Here is a 25,287-nt window from a genome sequence, read left to right as displayed (position 1 = left end):
GCTCTGATCTGTCCAAAGAACATCACAAGTCTTTGTTTGTTTAGATGAAATTTTGCAAAGCTAACCTGTGCTGCCATGTTCTTTTCAGAGAAAAGAGAATTTATCCTGGCAACTTTTCCAAATAAGCTATTATTCTTCATTTAATTTCGATTTTTACTATCATGGACATTAATATTTAACATGCTAATTGAGGCCTGTAGACCCTGAGATTTAGCTCTTGTGGTTTTTTGGAGGTTGCATGCTCAGACCATGGGGTCAATTTGCTGCGTTATCCACTCCTGGGAAGATTGATAGCTGTCCTAAACATTTTCTACTTGTGAATAATCTCTCTGTAGAATGAAGGACTTGGAAATGGTGTTATAACCCTTCCCAGATTGATGAGAAGCAACAGTTGCTTTTTTGAGATCATTGCTGACATCATTTCCCATCTTTCCAAACTACTACTGCTTTTCTAGAGGCGGTCACTCTGATAATTCGTTAATGAAGTGCATGTGATTATCAGCACCTGCCTGCCACTTCCCTTCTATGGAAGTGAAAGTCATTTTTGTTAAGTAAATAATGGCACAGTGTAACATGTCATATGGTGTTGGTCATCCGAGGTTGTGCTTATAAGGTAAAAATTAGGTTGTACTTAATTTTAAGACCTATTACGGACCATGTGAGTTATTCTTTGTACTAAGGCCCAAGACTATTTTCTTCTAATCTTTTGTTGTCTTATTTGTTCTGTTAGTGATACATATATAGTGTGTTTTGGAAGCCCACGGACGTATGAGTGAACAAAAACCAAATACAAATACCCCCCTTTATAAAAAGCACATTCAATTAGTGTAAAACCTTTATTTCTATGAGCAGTGTCCTCAGATACACAGGGCAACATCCTCAACGCTTTTCCAGCATGGACCTTCATCCTTCTGTTCCTTTCCTATGTTTCTCATCTGAAAAACTAATCTATACAAGTGTTCTCAATGTGAGCTATCCTTCACTCTTCAATAGTTAGAATGATCATGTTTGTGTAGTGTTTACTGCCTCACAAGGATTCACAAGCAATTGAATACTCCCTTCAAAATGCTGCCATCATTAAAAATAAAAGTCCATTAAAAGTTCTATTTACTGAAAATGTGAATTGAGATATATTAAACTTTGTATGTCATGAAGAGCTAATTTGTTGTGGAATATATTTTCCTTAATCCAATGAAATAGAACACTTAAAAGAATTGGTTGGGTCCTCGGGAGACAGGAATCAGAATTTTGGACATATTATAAGCAAAAATATGTATATTTCCCCACAGCAAGAAAAACTGGTGTGGCAAAAGTTCCTAACATCTAAGAATAAGCAGCAAACTGGACCCTTCAGTCCTTTCATTCATAAGACTTAGTGTCACGGCTGACGATATATTTCATGGATATGTATTTCATAGGCCTGGGGAGTAGTCCAGGGTGCAGCAGGTTATAAATGCTTTTACAATAAAGTGGCTGGACATTTAGAATGTGACAGAAAATCTTAATCAGGAATATGGTGGCCATGTGTAACAGAAAGACAACGAACCAGAGACATTGACACTTACAGAGAGAATGACACTTCCTACTCTTCTGTAAGACCACACTTCCTCTGCCTTTGCCGAGTCCTGGGGACATCTCCCATGCATGCTGGGTGTCACAGCAGACGGATGACTAGCTTCACTAGCACCATGCCATTTCCCCTTCTCACACAAAACTGTCACACCCCCCTTCTCCACTCATTCCCAGCCTGCCGGGCCTTACTGTTTCTTGGCCCGGACTGAGATCGGCACAGACACACACACACACACACACACACACACACACACACAGGAAAGTACATGGATATTCATACATACACACTCTCACAAGAACAAGCATCCATGCCTTTCTCTTTCTCTCTGTGATTTACACTTGGTGGGAAACTGCATAGCCACACATTCATCCCACTAAACAACTCTTGGAGCCTATTTTCTCTCAGGCAAAGTGAGTAACTCTACAAGACTGGATTCACACTGAAATGCTAAAGGTCACGTCACTGGATCTTACCAAACAGCCCATATGGCAAAGAGCGGCAGCAGATGTCGGCCATCACCTCTTTTGCATAATAAGAATAGACTTTTCCTAAAACAGCTGAAAATCCAGCAACACTGTCTAAGCATCCAGCTTGTTTTACTGACTGAACATTCCTGACCTTACATGACTGTTACTGAAGTATAAATGATGGATGATTTCAAGTTTGAGGACTGCTCTGAACGAGTCCAACACAAAGACACTGGTCCCTGGTACGTGCACACACATGTACAAACCCCTGAGCTGTGTGCCCCAGCAGCTTCCAGTACCAGTAATAATTATTAGAACAGTTGCAACCGCTGCCAGGAAATTATCATAAGTAGCCTATTGCTGTTTTTCTCTGCATTCCAATGATTGGAGAATAAACTGGAGAAAAAACAAAACCAGGCATAAAACAAACACTACCCCCAAGACATCACACAACAAACAGAATATTCACGAGTGGGGGAAACTACTGTATAGGAAGGGATAAAAATGTCTCGCTCTGAGAATTCAAGATTTGCCAATAGGAAAGCTGCACACTCTTACAAATCAAAATTTGCCACCAATTTGCTCTTGTTCAGACTTCTGGAGGGGATGTTGGCTTGTTTGTGTCCCCTGTCAGAGTCTGGAGGGTTCTGAAATTAAGCTTGTGACAAAACATGCAGTTACTGTACTAGAAAAAACCATTCTGCTAGTGCTGCATAGCAGCATTTATTCTTATCAATACTCATGCATTAAAGTTCATTTGCAAAACCACATTAACGCCTCTGGTAAAATCTACCCCGGTTCTGTCTCCCCTTTAAATCTCTCATAAATCTCGGAGCATCCCTTCTTCTACTAGCACCACTGCAGAGAGCCACACTTTTCAATTTCTGGAGTGAGAAAAGGACAGGGGGTAAAAAGCCTCTTCCAGTATTACATCTTTTCTACTTTATTACCAGTCTTCTGGGAAAATGGGGGCAGCTTTGCAGCCTGGCTATCTGTTTACATTTTCTTTACAAGACTATATTGGAATTATAATTGTGTTCTATGGCGCCTTCTTTTGGTGTCTTGCTCTGTTTAAAGGTCCTATGGACCTGGGGAGATGAAGAAAAATGGACCCCTTTTGAGGGATTTGATTACTGAGGAAGAAAATGCAGCTGCACACTGGCCCTCTTTTTTTCTTTTTCCCTCTCTGTTTTCCTCCAGGTGCCAATCTCTCGGGATGCTCGATATTAGAGCTGGAATGGCGCTGACACAAGCGCATTGAAAAAATAATTTCTTTCTGCGGCAAAGGTGGAAACAGAAAAAAGGAAATATAAATGGTCCTTATGAATTAGGTGATTAAAAAGAAGTCTGAGTTTGTCCTGCTGACCAGAGAGCCCTCCTTACTCGCTTTGTGAAGCGTTTTTTTTCCAACCAAGGTTATCAAAGGTCACAGTGTTCAAATGCTCTCTGTTGATGAATGCTTCGACGTTCCCTCAGAGCTGATATTACACTAACCTTAAAAAACAATATCAGATATATGGACATATTCATAGTTTTTGAAGCCAGTCTTTGATTTATATTTTAACAGGAGAAAATGCCCCCTGCCAAAAAAAGAGGTAGGTGTGACTAAGAGTTGAAAAGTCTCATTTTAACTTTTTCATATGCACATTCTGAGAGTTGTTATTCACTTTCAAATATTTTGCATTTCTCCAGTTTTAGCATGTTACAACAAGTAAAAAAGAAAGTGTTATCAGCAGGTAGAACACAATATGACATGCAGGGTACACAAACACAGCATAAATATTCCATCACTATATGGATAATTGCTGATATTCCTGCAGCTCAACTACATTGCGTAGTGCAGTCGAGTGAGACAGTGAATTTGTATCCTTAATAATGTTTGGAATTAATTAAAATGCAAAGCCACGAGCCCAGAGTGCAACCACAGGTGGCAGTGAAGTGAGCGCACTAAGAGCTGTGATGAGTGCAAGCCCCCATAACTCATGTCCATTTAACTGATGACTTCTAATTTTATTATTCTTATTCTTATTATTTTTGCCACCATTTCAATGAGATGAGTTTGCCATTTTATACAACAATTTCCTGTGTAATATCATTCTGTCAATAAGTAATTACTTGCTTGGCAAATTGCTGTGCAAAATGTTCATCGGAGGGGAGAAGATCCATATCAATTGTTCATTTGCATAATGCAAATGAATCCTCTGAGAGGAAAAAACAACTTTGCTGCCATCGCTGACAGTTGGATACCAGCACTGCTGCTGGAAAAACATAAGTGTCTTTACTACAGAGCAGCGCAAAGGTCTACAGCATTTCACTGTTAGAAGCAGGAAACTAAACTCTAAGACGCAGCTGATGGAATTATTTTTTTGTTGCTGTTTAGTTATTTTCAGATACAGTTTCAACTGGCAGGAGAAAAAAAACTCCAAACTGCTACCAATATTTGACAAGTGGATCGGGGGTTTCTGAGTAGCTGTCCATTTGCTGACACATTAGCAGAGGATGAGCTACCAGCAACTCCATTAGGCTTTCTCCTGATAGAGTAACACCATTTTAGCCCCCTGTTTACTTAATATGCAGGATCCGGCCCCCTCTATTTGTTTCTAATCAACTGATAAGACAGAAGGCCTTTTCTGCAGTCCCCGGAGGATGAAAACCAAACTCTTAATGGTCATTAGTAGCAATTATGTTCCGTAACTGGCACACCCCCTCTGCTTTTGCTGTGTTGGCTGCTTAGGCACATGTGGATCCGATGTGGACGCAGGGGACCCTGAATGCAGTTTTAGAGCAGGATACGCTCTGATACGCTGCGGCTGACCACAGCTTTTATTTGATGATGGATATGTTTAGTTTCCTGTCTGATTGGGACAAGTTGTTATCTGTGCTTACACATCTGCAGTATTGAGATAGTTTGTTAGCTATATTTAAAAGCATTGTTACAATGTGTAAATTGCCTCATGACCCAAAATACCCCCTAGTCTCCTCTACTTTGAAATCGTCATTAACACAGCACTCTGAGTTTACAGTAATTGCAGCATTGTCAAAGGCATCTTGAGGACACCACATGAAGTCCAACCCGGCATGTAGCAGCACCCCACTCCCCCCCAATTAGCTAACTCAGCTCCTTTGCTACAGGATTCTGGAGACTTGTGATTTTTATGCAAAACCGCTAAGATCAAACGGCCTCTGCCCTAATCCCCTGGGTCGAACCTGGGGAGTGTGATCCTTATCGACAAATGCCGAGCCAGTGCAGACCAAGATCCCATTACGTATTCACATAGACCTTTTTGACATGCATTTTCCCTACGCACCAGTGATGCAACAAAGACAGGAAACCCACTTCTATTTTTGCATTGTAAATGTTAGCACACATTTTGTGTTGATAAAACCTGATCCGAATCCTATCTTGATCCGATGTGGTATTTGTTGAAGCAATGCCGCACACTCACACATCTGCTCAGTTAAATCCCTCCATCCTATTTTCATCTGTGTGTTGGACTGGATATGATCCATTTATGAATCCCCAGAGATAATTTCTAAGAAGCTCCTGTAGATGAATAACTGGATAAGAAATGGGATATTATGGATATTATGACTATTGTTGAGCTACACTGACATATAAATAGAAGCAACATCACACACTTAAACCACAGAGCAGCAGCATGAGAACTGCTAGTGTACTATAGGATTCAGCTGTGCAAACAGGACAACAGAATACCCTGTCACACACTAAAACACACACATACACAGAGTGCTCAGCAGTGATGAGGAAGGCCATTGTCAGAAAACTAATAAAGAGGCAGTGTGTTGCTGCAGTGCGGTAATTACACATCCCAGGATATCAGCACAGTATTTATAAAAACACTGGGCATCAACAAAGAAGAGAAGGTCATCAAGGCAGATATGGCATTAGCATTTTGACAGTATACACATTAAGTGTGTTCACACATGGACAGAAACGTGCTTGTGTGAGTGGGCATGCATTGGTACACGGGCACACCAAAAAGATAATGTCATGTTTTTCTTATCTGGCCACTCAACGAGACACATAGACAATGTGTGTTTGTGTTTGTGTTTGCATGTGCATCTGTGTTTATGTGTCTGCGTGTAACTGTGTGCAGAGAGTGACGCTGATAAACATGCCACATCTTGGCAAGTGGTGGTTCAAGCAGGCCCAGCTTCTGTAAACATTGAGAGGGCTGCACAGATTGAGATGGAGAGAAACGAGGACCTGTGTGACTGCTTCCATCCAGATGGAGGCTACAATGATTTTGGGGTTGGCCCAGGTCGTTTCCCCCAATGACAAACCATTCAAAGATCTGTGGAGGCATTAAAATATTGCTGCTTCACCACAGCTGTTCATTGTCTTCATCAGCTAACAGCAGAAATGCGGTTTCGTGACGTGAATAAAGCAGAGAAAGTAACATAAAAAGGGCACTGTGCCATTTGGCAAAGGGTTCTTTTTCTTGGTGTCGAGGAGAGACATCTCAGGAGGAGGGGGGGGGTTCCCTCTAAGACACAGCTCTTTGTTTTTGTTACCTTTAAAGCATCTTTGCACTTTCTAGTCTCACTCTTCAATGCTTGCAAAGAATTTCCACAAAGCATACTATGTTATTGACGCTGCTACATTTTTTGGATGCATTTGGTTCAATGTATTACTCAAATACAATTATTAATGACAAATGTGAAAAAAGCTTCTCTACTTTTCTTTTCTTCTTTGTTTTCTTTTGTTGTAAATTATAATTTCCAAAATGTAATTCTAAAAGATAGCATCAGAAGTTGAATTGCTATGCATCTTTGACTTTGCTCCACTCACAGATGTATGTTGGGTGAACTGGAAATTCTAAATTGCCTGTAGGTGTGAATGTGTTATGTGTGTGAGAGAGTTTGTGTGTTCGACTGTGATGGATTGGCAACCTGTAATAGTGCCAAACTATCACCTCTTGCCCAGTGCGTACTGGGGCAGGCTCCAAGCCCCATATGGCTCCAAGCTGTTTGTAAGACATATTGGTTCTGCATTGGTATACAATTACCAACATTTAAAGTGGCATATGTAAATAAGAACTCAGTATAAAATATTAAATTCCTTAATTTTACTTTTAGATATTTTAGATATAGCATGCTATATTTAGATAATATAGCATGCTTTTGTTGCCTACAGACAAACAAAGTCTCCAGAGTGCATACACTGTTGGTTGTGCTTTGTAATATTCAGTCATTTGATATGTACAAATTCTGTGTGGGTGACCAGTAAAGCTAATTTTGCTTCAGTTTCACTGACCACACAGTCTGCTAACCCTGCTAGTGGGCTGAAATTGTTACCAGTTCTCAGTCCCATCTGCTATTTGACATTTGAACACTTCATTTGTTCCTCTGTGTAAGGATTCAATTACAGGGTAACGTACAAATAAAAATAACTGCATCTATATAGGGCTTTATTGATTACTCAAATTGCTTTACACTACAAGCTCCATTCATCTGTTCACACACACACGGACACACACACACACACACACACACAATAATTTTACTGTATACATGCAGCACTTTCCTTATCATGTATCTTATCCGAGGACTCTGACATGCAGGCCACAGGAAGCAGAAATCAAAGCACCAACTCCTTTGATGCAGCCAGTACGACTGAGGTAACAGGACAAAAAATTAAAGACACCCCCTTTGCATAATGTGGGATAGACAATGCTGCTCTTACTTTGAGCTCATCACATGCTCACACTTGGGCATTAAATCAGAAGTTCCCTTTTAACATGACAACTGACATTGTGAATATTTACCAAAACCATGATTTTTGTTCTCAAGTATCTCATGATGCCTAAATCTAATCAAGAAGTGAGTGAAACAATCAATCTTCTTTATGATATTACTGTAATGCTGAATGAGAAGGAACTATGGCTGAATTAACCTCTTAAGGTGCCCAAGGGCATAAAGATTCTTGTTGGCTTGTGCTGAAACTACTAATTATTTCACTTTATCTTTTTTCTTTGTTACCCAGAAACCAACCGGCACTCTTGATCTGACAAAGAAACAACTTGGTAAGTAATCCATCCACTTCAAGTAATTAAAAATGCCACTAATTGTGAACATTTGCCAGATTTCTTGAATATGTAAATTAGGCCATTTATTACTAATTTTACACAGTGAACAATGCATTTTTAAAAATGATTAATGTCATCATAGAAGTACAAGACACATACAATGCATCACTAAAGAAATAATGTAACCTTGTGAGATGTTTTCTGTGTGTTAATTGCAGAAACAGGAAAAAAAATAAAGCAATTTGATTTGAAACATCATTAGGACAAATGAGTTCATTACTAAATAAAGTAAATAAGGTCTCTGAACAAGATTGCACAAGTGGTGCCGTGAGGTCTGTGATGATGTAATAGTTCATACTCTTCATCAAAGTTACAAATTTGTAACAAATTTGCAGTTAAAGAAATTACACGAACATAAATGAAGTAGACTAAACCCAGGGCTCTGGGTCTGGAGGCTGAGGGCAATAACCCAGTTGGTAGTCCAGCCTTCGGGGCAATATTAGATAACCGGCTTTTGAGAGCTTCTTGAGAGTCTTGTGTCAACATTCATGTAACACAACATTTTTCAATCACTAGCTTACCATAGAAAATAACTCTGGCTTTCAGATATCACTTGAGTGCTTGGGCTCTCAGTGCTGTTTCTACATTTATGTACAAAAATGGTTCCAACCTTTTTGTGTAAAACCAAAAAACAAACAACAAAATAAAAGTAAAGAATTCAAACATCAGTTTGTCTGTGAAATCATCCTTATTAGCTTTAACCAAAAGAAATACTCGTGTTTATTCATGTATGACATCACCATTAAGCCATAAGTAATCAACCTCTGCAATGATACTACATTTAAACGCTTTGATAACTTAACTAAATGTTCACCCTCCTCCAACATTACATAAGTCCAGTCTTTCATCAAACTCATTTACGATGATGTTACACTAATTGGATGTTCTATTATTCATAATAGCAGCAGTTTTTCTTGGAACTTTGCATTTCATTAAACCACAATAGAGAAGACCACGCATTGGTGAAGATTTTTTAATATTTCATCAGATAGACCATTGGTGCATGTCCGCTCCACAAGCAGAACAACAAGCATTTACCGCTAGGATAAAGGCAATTAGCCAGACTTCAGTAACAGACGGCCTATAGCCCCTAAAAGCTTTTCACATGTTTCTGGCATCCTCTATTCGGTGTCCCTCAGCACATCATTTTGTTGCCATCGAGAGCAGAGAGCAGCTGAGAGAGGCAACGTAACATGCCGTGTCCCTCGTTGTGCATGCTCCAATAGTAGACACACATACACCAGGAATCTTTGAGAACACTTTCAACATCCTGCATGCTCGGCCCTGATTCCCATTAAGCATTCATGATTCATCTGGATTTTATATTATAACGTTTTGAATTTTTCATGCAGCCCCCCCCCCCCACACACACACACTCCATCCCCCCTTCCTCTTCACATCCCACCCCCTTTTCTGATCTGACAGAAAAAAGAAGACTTAATCAAACATCGGAGGAGGGGGAACTATCCAAAGTGTCACTTTCACACACACAAAGACGCATGTGTTTCCATCATCGCCACCTGCTTCTTACATATACATATATTTTTTTTCTTGAAGTTAGTTGATTTATAAGACACAGGCTAGCTGTATCGCATGCACCTTGGAGACACAAACACTAGGAAGAAGGATTATTGAAGGGATACAGGTGTATTCACAGGTAGAATGCAAGTAAGGTTGGGTAGTAAAGTATGGCGGGTGTGTGGGTGCTGCCCTTTTACGTTCTCTGTCGCCTCCCTTGGCTATTATTTCAGCTATCTTTTTGTTCTTTCTGCAGAAAGGATCATTAAACCAAAATAATTCATTTGTGAGAAAGGTCAAAGCCACAGTCTGTTGGCACCCAGATACCCGAGTCAGGAGTGGTTGCATTAAGGCAGAAGCAAGCACAAAGGATGGCGCCGCCAATTCTCCTTATGTATGTGTGTGTGTTTTCTTTTATTGTCACATTCGTGATTGAGGTGAGCAACCCCGAGCCTTCAACTCAACAGTAATGATAATCATCATCTTTAACACCCGTTATAGGTGAAGACACCAATCTTCAAGTAAATGTCACACCCACTGTTTACTAAGGCCACTTTGTTTTTATATTGCATGAGGCAGGTGAGGAGGGGGCCAAGGACTAGCTAGGGAAGAAATAGGAGGGAAGCCAAGGTGTGCCAGTAAGGAAGCAGAGGAAAAATGTTGAGGACTGTCATCTTTTAAGTGCCAGAAATAGGCACTCACCCTCCAACTGATCCAGAACTCCTTCCCCATTGTCTCTCCTGCTCCAGCCCACGTGTGCTCCCAGCTAACCGTGAAGCCAAATGCACAGCCAGTCACACAATAACAACATCCATTCTTAACAAGATTACTCCGGCAGTCCCAGTTTGGCTGATGGGACGTGCATGGGAGCAGAGGCGCAGGGATAAGCCGCCTGCAGCTGCCTGCAGCGTTTCACATACGCTGGGATCTGTCCATAGGAGAGGAGCTTCCTGGGGAGTTGAGCCAAACATCCAGCCCACATGAGCACACTGGCATGGAAGCAAGCATCTTTAGCTACTACTGCTGGTTCTGTGCCTTATGCCCACAAAAGACTATGGCAGAGGCAAGGGCCAATTAGCAGGTTTCAGATATTCATAATCTGTTCATCTGAAAAATCAGATTTGAATAATTGTAACCTCATTTACTGGTACTAATGCTTGGCCAGCGATTTGACTTGAAAACACAATCCATATTTATAAGTATGCAGAATGTCCAACGTCATTCAGATAACTTGTTGCCTAATTTAGCTGCGCATAATATTTTGCCTAAGAAATCAACAAACTTTTCAGCAAAGACAAAACTCGAGTCTGTTAAATTTAACTCTTGATGAAAAAAAAGATGTAATCAAACAAAGCAAAATTGAGCCCATTTTTAAAAGAAACATGGCTAATTTAGACAAACCAATGCATCAGCCAAGCCTGTGAGGTGAACCGCTTTAATTCCTATAAATTAGTTAGAGCAAAGTTCAAGGCAGAGTGCCAGATGATTTAGCCCACTAAGCGCTCCACCTCCGCACAGCCAGCACAGGCCAAGCCCGGTGAGCCAGGGAGAGTGAGGGAAGCAGGAGGAGATGAGAGTTGAGGGGAGGGAAGGCAGTTAAGAGAGGGCTGGGGTAGTTAAGATTCGGACTTAATGAGAGGATAGTGTTTCTCTGGATTATAGCTGGAAGAGTTCGACACTGTTGACTGACAAACAGTGACATGGGAGCAAGCTAATCGCAGCAATGCAGTCCAAGGTGAAACCATAAAGGGACCATTTGTTATGAATTAGTACTGATGCAGAAACTCGGAAAAGTGGCCCCCACATGAGCTACTCACTGTACAACATGGATTTAATCATGCTGAGCCACAGATGTGAGTGATAGCAGCAAGCTTGTTACTTTGCTCAGGGACTCTGAAGCCATGTGAATGGATGTGCTTTCCTGTTAAATTATTATTGCAGCTGATGCATGTACACAAGAGAGCTTCCAGGGATGACGGACGAGGTGCATCCCCTATGATACACTGAACTGAAACATTATTTCAGCTCCCATAAGAAAATACACAAGGAGGAAATATAGTGTGTAATTGTATGTAAGCAGTGGCTGTATGTGAGAGGAGAAGCAGGAAATTGTGATCTGTGGAAGTCTGCTTGTGAGGTGTGTGTGAGTGTGTGCGTGTTTAAAAACACATAAAGGGGGAAATGAAATCAGTGATATTTTTAAATATGGCATATCATACTTATACTAAATGACATGCTGGTAAAAATAAAATTCTTGGCAATAACATTTAAGCTACAAGCACTTTCAGTACACTGGAAAGGTAATCAGGCCAGTGAGGATGAGATCACCTGGAAATTTGAAACACTGTAGATTTCAACCTGCAATTTCTGCTCAAAGCACATATCGTGCAGTTTAGAGAGAAATCTTTCAGAAATATGACCACAGTGAAAACCCAGCAAATGTTTGCTAAGATAGACCAGCTATAAAGCTTCGTGGACACACTGTATTTACTCTTGCACACATAACCCTAATGTCTAAATATACTCCATCCAAGCTGGTGTCTGCTCATCTCATTTTAGTCTGTCTCAACACTCCTGAATGGACTGGAGTACAACACACGCATGCACATACACATATGCAGCTTGTTAATGGGAACCAGGATGACAATACAAAGCCATAGACAACCTGTCAAGCTCTTCGAGGGCAACACTAATGTGATCCCACAGCTCTATCAGAGCCATCACTGGGCCCAGTATTTTATTACAGACTGGGAGGGACAGACAGAGAGAGAGATTGGAAAAAAGGAAGGGGGGGGGGGGGGGGTGACCATGGCCCATTGATATAATGGCCTTGCTGGCATTAGTGATGTACTGTACAGGTGAGGCACACAGGGAAAGAGGAGAGTGTGGTAACAGGGCAGGGGAAGGTGCAGGAAGTAGTGGACAGGGATATGTTAGAGTGTTTTTAATGTTTGTTTGTTTGTTTGTTTGTTTTTTAAGGGAATGGGGGGGGGGGGTTGCTTTTTTCTCTAAACTGCAAATGAAGAGGGAATGGAGATCTAAGAGCTGGAAGACAGAGGAGCTGTAGCTCAATGTGGATCTGTGTGGTGCTGCCTGAAGAGAGATTACAGAGCTGTATTCCAGGAGCTGTTGTGGGTGTGAGAAACCAAATGGAATGGAAAGAAGTCCAACAAACATTGATGGGCTTTCCTTTTCTGGATTTGGTGACAGCTTTTTTTATTCAACCCTCTCACTATGGCACTGGAACCTGTGTCTAATTTGGGCTATATTTCAGAATTAATTATATCTGAGCCAATGCTTATAATTTATGTGTCATAATGGCTATCAATCACTGGCAATAAATCGGCTAATATTCTCATTAACTCCCACTCCTCATCCATCAATCAAGGACATAGCCAGATATCCGTTCAACAGTTGGAGCCAGAGTAAATTCAGATAAAGGTGGGCGATCCTCATTAACGTCAGGCCAAATCGGCACTACTGAGTCAAGGAGCAAGCTCAACCTTTGATCTGCTCGAGCGGCAACAGTGGCGCCTTTAGCGGGACCAGGGAGTCTGAGGCTTCTCTGGCAGCTGTATTCAGGACTCAATCTCGCCTTAGCTTTGCCTCACTGCTTCACATCGCCAAAGCCAAACACTCTGAGAAATTTTAACAATGTCATTGTACCACACCCCATCAGCCCCAGAGGCAAGCTTACTTGGGCTCAAGAGCCACTCTCTCCATAATCACCCCTTCACAGAGAGAAAGAAGGAGAAAGAGGTGGAGGTAGAAGTGGGGGACAGAGACTGAGAGAGGCAATCCAGCTGAGCAAAAGTAGCTTGCATCAGTATTTATAGAGTGATATGCCACATCTTGTAATAGCAGTCCAAAGCAGAGAAAGTAACAAAAAGATCTGAACCGAATTCGAAAAACTGTGCTAGCTAATCGTAATCTATTCAGGTCCAGACTGAGACAATAAACAGACTGAAAAAAATAACATTCTCTTCTGATATCATGTGAAGTGATGGGAATTTTACCTTTTCAAATACAAAATTCAATAAATAAATAAACACATACTGGGGACACATTTTTTCCAAGGAACACGCGGATGGGTTCAAGCTGTGATCTTTCAGTTTCACCTGAACGTACATCTGAAGGGGAAAACAAGAACGGAAGATTGAACCATTTCACACAAGTCAGTACAAGAAAAAAGGTCTTCAATTTTAGGGGGGAACAGAGCTACAGAATATCACCTTAGCTTCCAGCAAAACACCCAGCAGACTTATATTACACCACCAATCTGATAGTGCTCTGGCTCTTCTCGTTGGGAGTTCTGTCAAACAGCTTGTTTGGAAGAATAAAGCTTGCATTTTCTTCCCCAAGAACCTATGTGAAGAAAGACAAAGCATTTTCTTTTCTTCTTTTTTTTGTAGAGATTCATCTGTTGTCTTTGCTGAATCGGTAATCAAAGCCAGATTTTTCTTTCTGCATCACTGTCACTCTTGGCAATCTTATAGTTTCACCTGAATTGATGAATATTAATGGTCCATTATTCTCTTTGTGAAAAAAACACAAAACGCATTCAGTCCTGTGGTGAATAAAAGTGCTAGACAATAGGATGAGGGATCACTCAGTTTAACACATTTTGAGTACAACTCAGCCCTGGAATCCATCATTAGCAATACTACACCATATGCTAAATGATTGCCTGGAAGTAAAGCTAAGAGTTAAATCTGAGACTGTGAGATTGTTCCTTCATAAACTGCCATCAATCTGCCTTGCACTACAAAGAAAACACATTCTGATATCTCTTTGGTGCAAACACAGCAATTTGTTCAGTGTTTGTCTTCTGTTCTAAGGCAATGTTTTGCCTTTAATGGCCTGGTGTAATTGAGTTTCTTTGTTGTATGTTTGAATAATTGAAATTGCTCTGATTAAAGATGCAAAATGGTTGGTAAACATGGCTAATGCCTTGCCAGGCATTGTACAGAAACGCAGAAAAAAAAGTCCGAAATTCGACTACAATACTCTTTTTTATACTAAAATAAAAGCTATTTTTCACCATTGTGATAATGCAATGGTAAATCGAGAGCTGCTTTGCCCAAAATTACCCTCTGCCTGGTTTCCAGTGGTCTCCATAAGAGTCTTTACGCGCTCAAGTGGTATTGGTATCTCCCACTCATTGTCATCGATGAGCAAACATGTGTCCATATGAACTAGCTCTCTGTTCTTAATGATGGGATATTTCTGAACCATCCTAGCTGATGATGAGTAATCCTAAAATCCCTTCCAACGCTGTTCGTTTTAAGCTACAGCAACAAGATTTCACAGCTGTCTCCCTGACTTCACTTTAACAGGTACTGCATGTCTGCTTCCGCGACACAAGCAGGACTGACGGGGGTTGACGAGCACGCCGCTCAGTGAATCACAATGTCGAGAAACGATGCGCTGAAGAAGAACACCAAAAGGGAAGGGGGCTGTCACGCCTTATGGCCGTCCTTCTCACTCTTCCACACCTCCCTGTCCTCCCCCTCCTTTCCTGCATTTATGCTAATAGTCTCTGCTGGGAGAGAGCACCGTGGCTGACACACAGTTAAAAATCAATGGCACAATTTCTCTCAAATACAATCTCTTACTCTTGTTACCAGTATTTGTATAGTCATCAGAGTGCACCAGCAAAAAAAAAAAAAAAAGCTATAGGATGGAAAGAGTCCAGTCTTGGCCTGGACTTCGCTGACAACCATCCCGCAACTGCAGACACAGGCGGCCTCACACAGCAGAGAAAATTGTGCAAAATACACAGAGAGCTTTGTGACCCATTTGAATCACACCTCCCACCTATTTGATTCATTTTTTAATTAAGCACGAGAAACACTGGGAAAGGGGAAGAAAAGGAGACAGAAAGGAAGAGAGATTTATAGTCTTAAAGGGATGCAGTGCCATCTTGGTCTAACACAGGACTTATCTTAGCTCTGCCAGGCATACTCATGAGCACTTAACCTTGCAGTGAACGCTACCCATCATCATCGCTTTACAAAAAAAAAAGGCTAGCTGCCTTTTTCTCTGCCCAGAGCTGCCCCCCAACCCTACCCCAATCCTTGCACTGTCCTTCAACAGGAAGATGCTTATATCTATGACTAACCTATCCTACAGTCAACTTTGCAAAGCATTAACTGAGGCCTTGAGAGAACACATCCTTCATGACCGAGAACATAACTTGATTTTGTGCCACCAATTCTCTGCTGACAATGTGCAGAACATTTGACACTCTGGCCAGGGGCACACAGCACAGTATTCAAAGCAAAAGTGTGTGTAAGCTTGGAACTGAAATCACAACCGTGTTATCCACATATTTATCTTTATTAAAGGGTGCTGACTTTATTCTGTTTTTAGAAACTTGTTTTATGTGGCTAAATATCTGTGGATATATAACTGTCTGGGTGATGATGTGTGAAATGTTCAGTTGCAGCTGTGAGCTACTGAACATCTAGCCTGTGAAATCCAGGCTCAAGAATGGAAAATGTGGATCCGTTACTGTTTGTTTGTTTCAGAATTCCGATGAGCAGCCATTATTAAATTCAGCAGTGGCTGCCTAATTGATACGGTTGAAAGATTAATGCATCACTTAACAGCATTTTTGTGTTAGCATGGTATTTAGAAAACACAGGTGCAAATCCCACATGGTGGTAAATGTTTAATTGATGCAGCCATATGACTACGCTCAGCATAAACGAAGAACAAAAAAAGACGGAAAGTGAGAATAAAATGATGCACTTGCCTTGTTTTTTTGTTTTGTTTTGTTTTTTTAAACAAAAAAAATAGAAACAACTTTTTTGCATCAGTCCAGCCATCAGTTATAACAGAGGGAGTGAAATAAAGAATTAAACTCACTGCAACGGCAAAAAGTCAAACAAAAAAGACATACTAACCAATTATCAAATATTAGCTGTGATAAACTGTTTGCAAAAACTACGACTGAACAAGATCAAATATTATGCTTGATGGCCTGAATCCCTGCCCATGCCAGAGTGGCTGGGTGATATTCTGAGGGAGGGATGTGAGCGTGGCTGCCAGCCTTACTCTCCCCAGGTGAATCCCAGCAATGAGCTGTGAACAAGCTGCTTTGGCTGGGCTGGCCAGCAGCCTTCCCCTCCCCTGAAACCTGCCTGACACTTCCACACAGGCCAGGGAGCAGGTGGCCTTTAGCTGCAGGATTAGCCTGCAATTCTGTCCATCACACAGCCGCAATGGAAAATGTAACCAGTGCTAAAATAGACCTATTATTTCAAAGGATTTTATCGATGCTATAAACTGTGTCTAAAGAATGCATTTACATGTCAAAATACAACACTAACATTTTAAAATGAAAAGAAAAAAAAATCAGGGACTGCAGTCTCATCGTGTACCTTTACTTTTTGCAAAAAAAGTAAAAGTTAAGAACTAACAGTTGTGTTTGTTTCTCTGTTTCTGACTAACTTGGATTGCAAAAACATCCACATGTAACAGCAAGAAATGTGCCACCATTATTTGATGGGAGCTTAATTATTTCTATGAGCATTTTCTGACCCTCTCTCGCTGCCTTCCGCTCTCGTTCCCATATCTCTGTTTCCCCTTGACAACCACAACCCTCCCACTGCCCATGGGAAGAACAAAAAAATGGAGGGAGCATTCAAATGGCCGAATTAATGTTTCCACACGATAAGCGAGCTTAATATAATGCTGACAATCACAGCACTCACCCTGCCAACTAGAATTGGATCTGGTCCAGAAAATTCCTCCAGCACAAACATTTGATTCCAAACCCATCCTCTCTTGGCGCGGCTTAGTAATCTTTGTCCTTCGCCAACACCGCTCGCCACCACTGCGGACCCACCAGTTTGTGTACTTTTGGACTGGCCTATGATAGGAGTCATAGACACGGACAGAACACAAGTAATCCACACCAGCAGCAAGGACAGCCACAGATCCATGAGCATCTCCTCAGACCGCTTTGGCATCCTGTCGCTGTGTGTTTTGTTTGTTTGTTTGTTTGTTTGTTTGTTATACGGGATTCTTCTCTCCGCGTTGTTTGCCCCCTCCTCTCTTCAGATCAACCGCTCCTTGTTAGATAACAAGAAAAGGTTACTTGTGTCCTCCTTTAACAGCAGTGCTTGCATTCATGGTGTGGTAAAGGTCACTTGCACACCTTGGCATACCTCCATAGCATTTGGTGAGGGGGTAACTCTCTTAGCACAGCATCCATTTGGCATTATTCTGAGGGGGGGACCTGCAACGAAGAAATCACAGTTTGTTAGTTGTCTCTTGGTTTTGTGGGGAGCTGTCAGAAGATGATGAAGACAGAGAGAGGTAGAAAAAAACAAACAAAAGCAAACTAAAAAACAGAGTCAAATTAACATTTGAAGAAATCAGATGACACAGATAGCATGAGAGGCAAGAAAAAATGTTTCTAGAGTAGCAAAATGATACAACAAAGATGTTTTTAATAAGAAAATAAATTCTCATTTTAGGATAAGAAGTCTGGATGTCACTTCATCTTTACAAATGATCTATCTGTAGCAGCCTGACCCTTTGCTCCAATCTTGTTTTCATATTATTCTGCTACAACAGAACAAATGGTTATGTCTCCACTCTGAGGCTATTCATCCTGAAATATCAGATTGCTTTGCTTTAATCTGTTGTTCTGGGGATTATCCTGATAGATTTTGAGAAATTACACGTTCCTTGTGATTAATGTTTTGACAATACATTTCGGGTTAAGCATTGTTTAAGACTGCGGTCATATTCCTTAGATATTGGTGCGTGCATGCATGCAATAGCACCAGGTTTAAATAGAGAAGCTGGCAGCAGGTGAGCCATGTCAACAGCACTGCAGCTCACTGATATCCAAGTAATCCAGATGAAATAATTGCTGTGGTATTTAAAGCCATGTTTACTCACTGAAACAAATGTGCAATATTACACTTGAACTGCTGTTTTCTGATAAGCGTGAACATAAAGTTGTTTCCGTAAACACAGAAACACAAACACACAAAATTGGATACAACAGACTGATGTTACAGGAACACATAATAGAAGTAGTGAGTAAATTAATGTAAATTTTGCCCTTCAATCAAGAACAGTTTCGGCTCCTTAAATACTTCGCTCAGTCTGACGGGCAGTGTTCAGCTGAATGCAAAATCAGAGGGTAAAACAGGCACAGGTACAAAGGGTTGGCTTTGAGTTGTCCTCAGCTAAAACTGATGGAGGTGGAGATGCTACCGGAGCACAGAACGGCTTACTTTCAGCGCGGTTTAATCTTAGTTTTGGTAACTTTTACTATGCACCGAATCTCACTGTGGTCATATGCTGTGTGATTACAGCGTCCCATTCCGAAGGACAGTAACGATGAATTCCACCTGAAGCTGCACTATAACAAAGTGTGAAGAGATCCGAATTACTGTGACACCGACCCGGAGACTAAGAGATCCTGGACCAGGTTAAGAAAAAAAAAAGATTAAAGAAGAAGAAGAAGAAGGAAAACGGAATTGTATACAGATGAGAGAGTAAGTGAAACTGGTAAAATGCCAAATCGTAGCCAACTTAAAAATCAGTCACATTAAATCACTGACATAATTTCTTCGGCATTTTAAGTCTCTGTGGTGCGTGACAGAGCAAGCGATTTCAGCACCAAGAAGACAGAACAGCTCCCCGCCAGAAAGCAGCCGGTCCAGACAGCTCAGCCGCGAACAGAGCGGCGAAGAAGAAGAAGAGCTGTCCAAGGTAGGAAATTCCCACATAGGGAGATTTTAATTGCTAGTCAACGAGCAAAATGAAAGGATAAACCCCCAAAGTTTGAGCTTACTACTCGCCTTTCATGGCTTTAAAATAGTCTGAGGCAGTATCCTGATTACCCAAATTTGCTCTCTATCTGAAGTTTTACCCTTTGAGGAGACAGTCACTCCGTGTCATCGCATTAAACGTGCATAAGAATTCAAAAAAACAAAACAAAAAAAGCATTCAGACATACACGACCGGCTTATACTGGTGACGGAAGCATGAATTACAAAAGATGTAGCCTAAGTTGCTGAGCTCTCTGTAGACTTGCTCTGTCGCTCCGAGTCACCTCGCTCCTGTAAACGAGCCCGGCAAAATGCGCTGAAGCCACGCGTTGGAGAAAGGGGTTATAAGAAGTCCTGTTCAACCTCTCCACAAAACACCAATTTACCTCAATAATACCTGTTAGGTTTATATATTATGGTGGTGGGCTGTACTTACCAGTGAGACTTGCATCCTTTTCCAGTGCTGCATTATTTCTCCCCTTAAAACGCCAGAAACTCCAATGCGTTTCATTCGAGGCGGTGGATAAATAAGCAAAAGCCGGAGAGTCAAACGGCTAGAAATCCTTCCCGCAGTTTGTCAGTGCGGAGTGACAGTGTTGGTGTTGTAGTTAAGAGCTCCTACAGGCTTGCTGGCCGACTGGAAAAGTGAGGAAGAGATGGAGGAGAGATGCACGGTGGCGAAGAGAGCCTCCCCTCCACTGCGCTCATTGGGTTGATGAGGAGTCGGGTCAACAGGCGCACAAATGAATGCATGCCGCTCTGCCCAGGCACGGACGCGCAAAGGTTATCGTCTCACATTGCCGGCTGCAGCTGTAGGTATTATCTAGATGTGTGCAGGTAAAACGGTTCTTATCGCAGTGTGTGTGTTTTCTCTACTCTCTCTTTTTCTTCTTCTTTTAGTAAGTGACGCATGCGTTGGCCTTCGGTTCTCCGGGTTAATAATGAAATTAAATAGGCCAGACGACCGGTGAAACGAAGCCAAGTTGCTCATTTACAATGCCATTTGATATGGTTAAACAATAAACAGATGGACACACACACTGCGGGGCTACCATGGAAAGCAATGGTAAGCAAAGAACACAGAATACAATGGTCACATTTATTTACATTTTTCGAAACTAAAGTTGGTGTAAAAAAAAGAAAGGAAACGAAAAGCATAAAAAAAGGGCGTAAATCCCAGAGTTTTTGAAAACAAGGAGAAAGGAAAAGGTTAAACAGGTCTTCATTAAGACTGTTAGTGAAAAGGTCACGCCCATCATTGCATGCCTGAATGTGCGTGTGTGTGAGTACAGAAAAGTGCATGAGTGACAACAGAGGCCCGTGCTGCTGTCCACATAGAGAGCCCTCTAGTGTTTGTATAGCTACTTAGCAGCAGTCACGGGGGATGGGGGGGCTTCATTAGCGCAGCGGGAAAAGAATGTCAGTATACTGTCGTATTGCTGTCTTTTTCCCCGAATCTCTTTGTGAAACTCACTTCCTTCCACTGAGCACTTATTTGCCTCCTCTTTGTTGCAATGATAAGTCACGTTCCCATCACTTCAACACAAGAAGTTGTTACACCTTACTACCTTAACACAGAGAGTTGTTCCTCTTAGGTTTTTCCTGGTGGAGCCCTTTTGACCCAAGTGCCAGACATCCCAATTAGCAAAGACATCAAGTCTACCATTATATATTTTTTGTACCATTTAATTTTCCTCCCACTCGTGCTTTGATGTTGCAGCTGCATTTCAGATGGGAATTCTCCAATCATCTTTTTTAAAAGCTCCTACTGCATAATGCATAAGGCTGTAAATCTTGAGCTATGTTACTCTTTCTCGATATGAATGAAGATTTCACCGACTGACACTTGAAGCATAGCAGATATGTGTGGACAGAGATAAATGTATAAGAATGACTGCTTGGGAGGGGCTGTGCATTTAAAAAACAGAAAATACTCCAAACTTTAAAGTAAATAAAACAGCCAAAAGGCATATTACAGTAGCTGAAGCTAATATTTCTTAGATGCAGTCTAATCTTCCTCTCTCTGTCACACACACGCACACACACACACACATAAACACTGCCTAACACAAGATGTCAAACTTCAAAGCGCAAGCCCTAATTCATGTTTAATACAAGAATATACACTTTCATAAAACTTGCATTGTCGTTATTCATTGCACGTTCTTTCAAAGGTAGGGTAACAGCTCCACTGACATCAGGTGAATCTGAAACTAACTAATCATTCAAAAATCTCCTTCTGTGAGCAGCGTTTTGTGCAAATTAGAAGGTTTCAACTTTAAATTAGTGATTAATTCCACTGACATGGCCCCTGCCAGTGATCAAAATATCAGATGGCTTTGAAAAAGGCAAAGTAAGTGAAGGGGAAATGGTCTTTGGAACCCAAGCATCCTCAATCGATCATTAGTTACTGCTTTGTCAGTACTATTAATCACAGAGCTGTTGCAGCGTGTGCCACATTTCCACGTCTCAGACTCCACATAACAAGTCATCACCACAGGGATTGTTAGCATATATAAAGTTTGTTGTTTGTTTTCTTCTGCTATTTCTTGACTGTTCGACATCTAAAGCACAAGCTTGTCCACACTTATAGATAGTCACTCCAGGGTATTCTCTGTTTAGGAGTTCATGAGTAGGGATAATTTTGCTGCCCCCACTAATTTCACAGAGTCTCCAACCCAACACCTAGAACTCATTTTAATAAGCAGTGAGCCTTGAAACAGCACTGGGCTAAGGTTGAGATAACTAGAAACTTCAAACTAGCCCATTAGCTTGACATCCCTCCTGTGCTCTGCTTGACTTTATTGGTGTTATTGCTAATAGCTTCTAAGTGTACCTCTATCTTCCCTGCTGTGTTATCTCTTGAAAATTGTAATCTTCTTGATAATAATATGATCCTGATCACCTGATCATCATACATTTTACTTAGTACTTTGATCACTATTGTTGTGCCTTGCAATGATGACTCAAACACACGTCCCCACTTGTTCTGTTGGCAGTCTTTATCCTTCAAGTTTGGGTCCTCTACCAGAGGCCTGGGAGCTTGAGGTTCCTCTGTAATATCTGTGCAGTGCCTAGGACTGGGTTTTTTCTGGATAGCGATATCTGATGTCATTTCTGGGGTCTGTTGGAGCTACTCATCAAATTTGAGTTCTCTGATTACCATGGGAACCATTGTTGTTTTCTCCTTCCACATCGTTTCTAGCTCCTCTCTATGCAGCCAGGAGACAACAGTGAGTGCTCACAGCCAATAATAAAACACAGTGGAGGCTCTGCCATAGTTTGTGGCTACATTTCAGCCAACAGTGTTGGGGAATTAATTGAATTATTAACATAGAAAAGTAGAGTTTGATTCTAATCCATTACGCAATACCATGTGGAAAGTCTCTGACTGATAACAGCCTCATTTTGAAGCATTACTGTAATCCAAAACACATTGCCAATGCAGTAAAACACACCTGTATTAAAAACAAACAAACAAAGGAAACAAAGGGGCAAAAAGAAAATCCTAGCAATCATGGAACACTTTTAATTATCGATTGGCCTCCTAAGATCTAGGACCTCATCAGTACTGAATCAATGTGAGATCATCTTGAAAAAAATGGAACAAAGGGAAGCCAAAGAAGACCTTTTAAATGACCTTCAAGAAGCCTGGCCATGGACTATTCCTGAAGACTACTAAAAGAAACTACTTAAAGAAAGCTTGCTTAACCCGTAAAAGTTGAAGGGAGCACCCACAATTCCATTTGCATATATTTTTTAAATGGCAACCAAATAAGTTAGAGCAATAATTCTTTTTGCATATGAAAAGGGAGGAGCTTTACTTATATATCATGCATTCAATTTCATAGGACTTCCTGTGTTGGAATAAATGTCATCACCTTATCAACACAAACTATCACATGGTTTAATGTGCGCCATTACCTGCGGAAACCAGAAGTGATGCCATTTTCGCTGGAAATGTAGTTTTCTCTGGGACCTTTCAAAGCTCCACTGGTGCTATTGAAAGTCATGTTTGACTTTGTGCCTTTCTATATAGTTCCTGGGACACTTAGAACTTTGATTATACTTTTGAAAATAGTTTATTTTGTAGCACATGCTGGGGTTTTTTTTGCAAATTGTGCACAATAATATCTATTTTTGTTTTTGCTGCAGTTTTTAAAAATGTATGTATCTTAAAATAAACTTATGAAGACACTCAAATAAATGTACTTTCAAACTTATTAGCACTGTATAAACTCTGCTTTTGTACTTATATACTGTACCAAAAATGTACATCTGGAAATGTGCGTGTGTACCTGTGTGGGTCTAGGAGTTTGTGTATGTGTGATTTTCATTTTAACTATATACAACAGAGAAAGGCAGTAAATCCACACAATACAGAAACTAGAGTGAAACAATTTAAGGCATTTAGCTTAGAAAATTATTCCTACTATTAACTGATTATCAGATTAGGTCATGTTTTTGTAGTTCTTATATAAATAAAGTTTAAAGTGAACCCTGTAAGTCACTGTCACTTCAGTTACTAAGGTATCAACACTGCAATGGTCATGTTCAGTTTGTGAACAGTGAAAAAGACACAGTACTATTTTACTGTAAAAAATAAAATAAATAAAAAAGCTTTAAAGGAAGTGGGACTATTGGGACCAGTGCTTAATCACTCTCCTCCCAGGATTTCCCAAATGATTGAAAGATCAAAAGTACCATGGTTTTCCTTCAGTCACAAACTTGTCTAGCTAATCTTTGTGCTATTTACACAACCTGTAGGCCAATAGAAGGGTTACAATAGGATATCAGTTGTTACAATGCACTCTGGAAGCTGGGCTGGTCTGCAAAATGGCAGTGGGTGGAAGAACTCTGCATTAAAAGTGACAACATTTTCTTCTCCTTTATTTCTTCCTCTTCTTCCTCCTCTTCACCTTCTCTTGCTGTCTTGGTCAATGGAACATTAAAATAGCATATCAGTAAAAGAGCTCTACTCAATAGGCATGTGGCGGGTAGACATGAAAGGCTTGGAAATACTCATTGTTCTTCATTGTCAAGTGCTGCCCTCTCCATTTGACAGTATGATATTAACAGCACAATTGAGTACTCAGGCTGGTTCCTTCCATTCGGCTCCTTCAAAACCACTCTGGCTCATTTCAGGCAGTTTTTTAAAATCCTTTTTAGAGCTACTGTGAATTGTTTAAAATGTCAAAATATGCAAATCACTTCTGACCTCTTTTGAATCATAAAACACAGCATAAAAATCCAACTTAAATTTGAGTATGAGAAAAAATTCTGAAAAAATACGGCTCTTGCTTAAACACTCAGTGAGCAGTAAGCAACCAGTCCCCCATGCTTCAAGTCACTGAAAAATTTGTTGGCGATGTATGTGCTTGAGCAGACCGATATATACTGTAAGTACAACATGTGGCACATTAGCATTCCTAAAAGTCACACTTTAATTGGTTACAGATTAAAGTTAATTGATTTAGCTGATAGTTTTAAAGCTCCTGAAGATAATTAAGTGCAGTGCTGAGAATTCTGATATGTTGACATTTTGAGAATGAACAACCTGTAACGTGTGGGTACAACATAACGTTAACTAACATCTTAATCATGCAAATTGAAAAACACGGCCGATTTAATTATCACCGGTCGAATCATTGGTCCTCATTAATTACATTGGGCTTATTTATTCATATTCACATATCTATTCCACTTACTTCCCAATTATGCAGGACAGTCCTCAGACCCCCGCTGATATAACAAACAGTGATTCCATTCCTGCTTCATTAGAGGATGCATGTAATAGGACGCCGAGGGGATGGAGGGACAAA

At 40.7% G+C, this 25,287-nt stretch overlaps 1 protein-coding gene across 2 annotated transcripts in view; it reads right to left on the bottom strand.

The window, feature by feature from the left end:
- Nucleotides 1-20,164, bottom strand: part of cdh8 (cadherin 8) — a 99,607-nt gene extending 79,443 nt beyond the window's left edge. The window contains exons 1-3 of one of the 2 annotated variants that reach the window (XM_085435847.1): nt 19,902-20,164; nt 17,843-17,913; nt 17,387-17,746 (exon numbers count right to left, since the gene is read on the bottom strand). In XM_085435847.1, the coding sequence (XP_085291973.1) occupies nt 17,387-17,644 (258 nt within the window). In that variant the 5' untranslated portion in view covers nt 17,645-17,746; nt 17,843-17,913; nt 19,902-20,164. Of the gene's footprint in view, nt 1-17,386; nt 17,914-19,901 lie in introns of both variants that reach the window. The other variant, XM_085435927.1, reaches the window with a different exon arrangement.
- Nucleotides 20,165-25,287: the final 5,123 nt, after the last annotated feature.

The sequence above is a fragment of the Copadichromis virginalis genome, linkage group LG1 (genome assembly GCF_057382275.1).
Source record: "Copadichromis virginalis isolate Kocher_CV1m ecotype Utaka linkage group LG1, C_Virginalis_male_GT1.1, whole genome shotgun sequence".
Lineage (NCBI taxonomy): Eukaryota > Metazoa > Chordata > Actinopteri > Cichliformes > Cichlidae > Copadichromis > Copadichromis virginalis.
This window is presented reverse-complemented; position numbering and strand designations above follow the sequence as displayed.